This window comes from Neopsephotus bourkii, unplaced genomic scaffold (genome assembly GCF_033783945.1).
Source record: "Neopsephotus bourkii isolate Nb327-2 ecotype Australia unplaced genomic scaffold, CSIRO-AGI_Nbou_v1 NB_1825, whole genome shotgun sequence".
NCBI classification, from domain to species: domain Eukaryota; kingdom Metazoa; phylum Chordata; class Aves; order Psittaciformes; family Psittacidae; genus Neopsephotus; species Neopsephotus bourkii.
Window position 1 is genome coordinate 3,886,073 of NW_026902298.1, and position 4,101 is coordinate 3,890,173.

Consider the following 4,101-nt stretch of genomic DNA (forward strand, 5'->3'; position numbering starts at 1 on the left):
CTGTGTCCAACCTGGCCTTGAACACTGCCAGGGATGGGGCAGCCACAGCTTCTCTGGGCACCCTGTGCCAGCGCCTCAGCACCCTCACAGGGAAGAGCTTCTGCCTAAGAGCTCATCTCAATCTCCCCTCTTTCAGCTTAAAACCATCACTGAAATCACTGAAAACGAACTGGAGTGCAAAGGGTTGAGGTTGCGCTGCATCAATGTAAGAGTTTTCTAAAGGCAAATCAAACCAAGCACCCTTTTCCCCCAGAAAGGACACATCAGTTCCTTCAGGAGCTGTTATCGGTACTTTCAGTAGCCACTAATCTTTCTGCCTCCCATGTGGAAGATTTATATCGCTGCTTCATTGAACCCACGCAAGTAAAACTCTTCAGGTTCAACTGAATGCAGCCCAGTAACCCAGGGATTGCAGCACTGGATTTTCTCAGGGCTTGGCCTGACCAGGAACACGCAGCAATGGGCAATGGACACACCACTGAGCTTGGGTTTCTCCCAACCAGCCTTTGCAAACTAATGTAGACCTGTGCATCCTGGGGGTGCCAGAGCAAGAGCACCTCTCCATGCCCGTGCCCATGCACCTAGAGCAGCGCAGGGGATCCAGCACCCCAGCCTGAGGCAGGAGATAGTGCCAGCAATGGGGACAGTGCTGGGGTGGGTGCACGATGGTGATGGAGTCCGCACCGAGCAGGGCTGGGATTGCTGGGGTCTGGTCCAGGGTGGCATAATGCAGCTGATTGGGGGTGTCTGTGTGCAGGGGGTGTGTGTATGCGTCCCAGGGTGTGTTTGCCTGTCCTGGTGTGTGTGTATGTGTCCTAAGGGGGGTGTGTGTACCTGTCCTGGGGGCTCTGTACCTGTCCTATGGTGTCTGTACCTGTCCAGAAGGGATGTACATACCTGTACCGAGGGCTCTGTATCTGTCCTGAGGTGTCTGTACCTGCCCCAAAGGGATGTACGTACCCGTCCCGAGGGCTCTGTACCTGTCCTATGGTGTCTGTACCTGTCCCAAAGGGATGTACATACCTGTACCGAGGGCTCTGTACCTGTCCTGAGGTGTCTGTACCTGTCCCAAAGGGATGTACATACCCGCACCGAGGGCTCTGTACCTGTCCTGAGGTGTCTGTACCTGTCCCGAAGGGATGTACATACCCGCACCGAGGGCTCTGTACCTGTCCTACAGTGTCTGTACCTGTCCCAAAGGGATGTACGTACCCGTACCGAGAGCTCTGTACCTGTCCTGAGGTGTCTGTACCTGTCCCAAAGGGATGTACATACCCGCACCGAGGGCTCTGTACCTGTCCTGAGGTTTCTGTACCTGCCCCAAAGGGATGTACATACCTGTACCAAGGGCTCTGTACCTGTCCTGAGGTGTCTGTATCTGTCCCAAAGGGATGTACATACCCGTACCGAGGGCTCTGTACCTGTCCTGAGGTGTCTGTACCTGTCCCAAAGGGATGTACATACCCGTACCGAGGGCTCTGTACCTGTCCTGAGGTGTCTGTACCTGTCCCAAAGGGATGTACATACCCGTACCGAGGGCTCTGTACCTGTCCTATGGTGTCTGTACCTGTCCCAAAGGGATGTACATACCCGTCCCAGGGGCTCTGTACCTGTCCTGGAGTGTCTGTACCTGTCCCAAAGGGATGTACATACCCGTCCCGAGGGCTCTGTACCTGTCCTGTGGTGTCTGTACCTGTCCCAAAGGGATGTACATACCCGTACCGAGGGCTCTGTACCTGTCCTGAGGTGTCTGTACCTGTCCCAAAGGGATGTACATACCCGTACCGAGGGCTCTGTACCTGTCCTGAGGTGTCTGTACCTGTCCCAAAGGGATGTACATACCCGTACCGAGGGCTCTGTACCTGTCCTATGGTGTCTGTACCTGTCCCAAAGGGATGTACATACCCGTACCGAGGGCTCTGTACCTGTCCTGAGGTGTCTGTACCTGTCCCAAAGGGATGTACATACCCGTACCGAGGGCTCTGTACCTGTCCTGAGGTGTCTGTACCTGTCCCAAAGGGATGTACATACCCATCCCAGGGGCTCTGTACCTGTCCTGAGGTGTCTGTACCTGTCCCAAAGGGATGTACATACCCGTCCCGAGGGCTCTGTACCTGTCCTGAGGTGTCTGTACCTGCCCCAAAGGGATGTACATACCCGTCCCGAGGGCTCTGTACCTGTCCTGAGGTGTCTGTACCTGTCCCAAAGGGATGTACATACCCGTACCGAGGGCTCTGTACCTGTCCTATGGTGTCTGTACCTGTCCCAAAGGGATGTACATACCCGTACCGAGGGCTCTGTACCTGTCCTGAGATGTCTGTACCTGTCCCAAAGGGATGTACATACCCGTACCGAGGGCTCTGTACCCACCCCATGGGCTCTGTACCCATCCCGGATGCTCTGCTCCGCCCTCCCCTCCGCCGCCCCGGCCGGGGGCTGTGCGCAGCGGTGCGGGCCCGTCCCCTGCGCTGCCGGGCGGGGAGGCGCCGAGGGCCGTGCCCGGCCCCGCTCCGACCGCTCCTCCTCCGCCGCCTTTTCCCCACCGCCGCCGCCCGCCCGGCGCAGCCCAACGGAGCTCGGGGCGCCGGCGCCCCGGCCATGGCCGTGCCCGCCGCGCTGCTCAGCCCCCATCACCTCCTCTCCTTCTGCTTCCCCGCCGCCGGCGGCCTGCTGGGCTATGCCGACCTGGAGAAGGGCTACGAGGGCGGCGGCGACGCCGCCGGGGACTTTAAAGAAGCCACCAGGGACCTGCTGAGCTTCATCGACTCTGCCTCCAGCAACATCAAGCTGGCGCTGGACAAGCCGGTGAAGTCCAAGCGGAAGGTGAACCACCGCAAGTACCTGCAGAAGCAGATCAAGCGCTGCACCGGCATCATCGCCGCCGCCCCGCCGCCGCCTCCCGCTCCTCCAGCGCCCTCCGCTTCCTCCCCGCCCGCTTCATGCCCCGCTAAGCCCCCGCCGCGCCGGGAGGGCTCGCAGGGAGCCAGCAGCCTCCAGAGCAAGAGCCTGGCCGCGCTCTTCGGGTCGCTGCAGCACGGCCCCGGGCCGGCGGGCGGCGGGGATGCGGCGGGAGGCGGCGGCGGGGCTGCGGGAGGCGGCCCGCGGAAGGTGCCGCTGCGGGACCGCAACCTGCCCCCTTCCTTCTTCACCGAGCCGGCGCTGCCCGCCGCCGCCCGCGGGCCAATACCGGGCGCTAAGGAGCCGGAGAAGGGCGGCGGGGATGCGGTTGAGTTCTTGGAGCTGCTCGGCCCCGAGTACAGCGCGCTGCTGCCCGAGCACGCCGCCCCGCAGGACGCCTTCCCCGGCGGCGCGGCCGCCCGCCTGCCCGCCGAGCTGGGCCTGGAGCACGGCCTCTACGACGCGGCGCTGCCGCTGCCCAGCGCCCATCACCCGCTGCTGGGCGGGCTGCTCTACCCCGAGCCCTGGAGCACGCCCGGGCCGTGCAGCCCCGGCAAGAAAGCGCCGTCGGAAGCGCTGCGCCCGCTGTACCCCGGTGGCGGGGAGCCGGCCCCCGGCGGCGGCAGCGAGGAGCCCGGCGGGCACCTTCCGGCGGGGTTCGCTTCCTTCTTCCCCGAGTGCCCGCTGCCCCCGCCGCAGGTGCCCTATGAGTACAGCGCCGGCTTCCACCGCGCCGCCTTCCCCGGGCTGTAGGGCCGCGATGGGGGACGCGGGGGGACGTGGGTCCCGACCCTGAACCGCGGCTCCCGCAGGATGCTGCATGCTGCGAGCCGCCTCCCCCTGCTGCGAGTAAAGTGTGAGATGATCGGCTCCTTTCACAGCGGCCGGTGACCGCCTTCCGTCGGGGTCCGGGTTTGTCCGGCTGCAGGCAGGCGCGGCTCGGGGTATGCGGCGTTACAACGGGGGGCAAGCGGTGACTTCTTGTCCGTGATTTCCGTCTCCCAACTCGGCCACTTCTTGCGGTGCCTTTAGCGTTTTCCCCCAGGCTCCCCAGTGCGGGTGGAGGACACCAAGGCGAGGAAAAGAGATGTTCCAGTGAAGCGATGCTGCTACCAAAACTTGAGAGTCCTGAGGTCCAACAGTGCCTTGCAGGGTCTTGCAAACGGCAACTGACAGCGATGATGAAGCGATGGTGTACATTGG

General features: G+C 62.6%; 1 protein-coding gene across 1 annotated transcript; it reads left to right on the top strand.

The window, feature by feature from the left end:
* The first annotated feature begins 2,521 nt into the window (after positions 1-2,521).
* FAM181B (family with sequence similarity 181 member B) lies at positions 2,522-3,693 on the top strand. Its single transcript, XM_061343776.1, has one exon. It carries the CDS (start codon positions 2,599-2,601, stop codon positions 3,649-3,651), a length of 1,053 nt encoding a protein of 350 aa, XP_061199760.1. The 5' UTR covers positions 2,522-2,598; the 3' UTR covers positions 3,652-3,693.
* Positions 3,694-4,101: the final 408 nt, after the last annotated feature.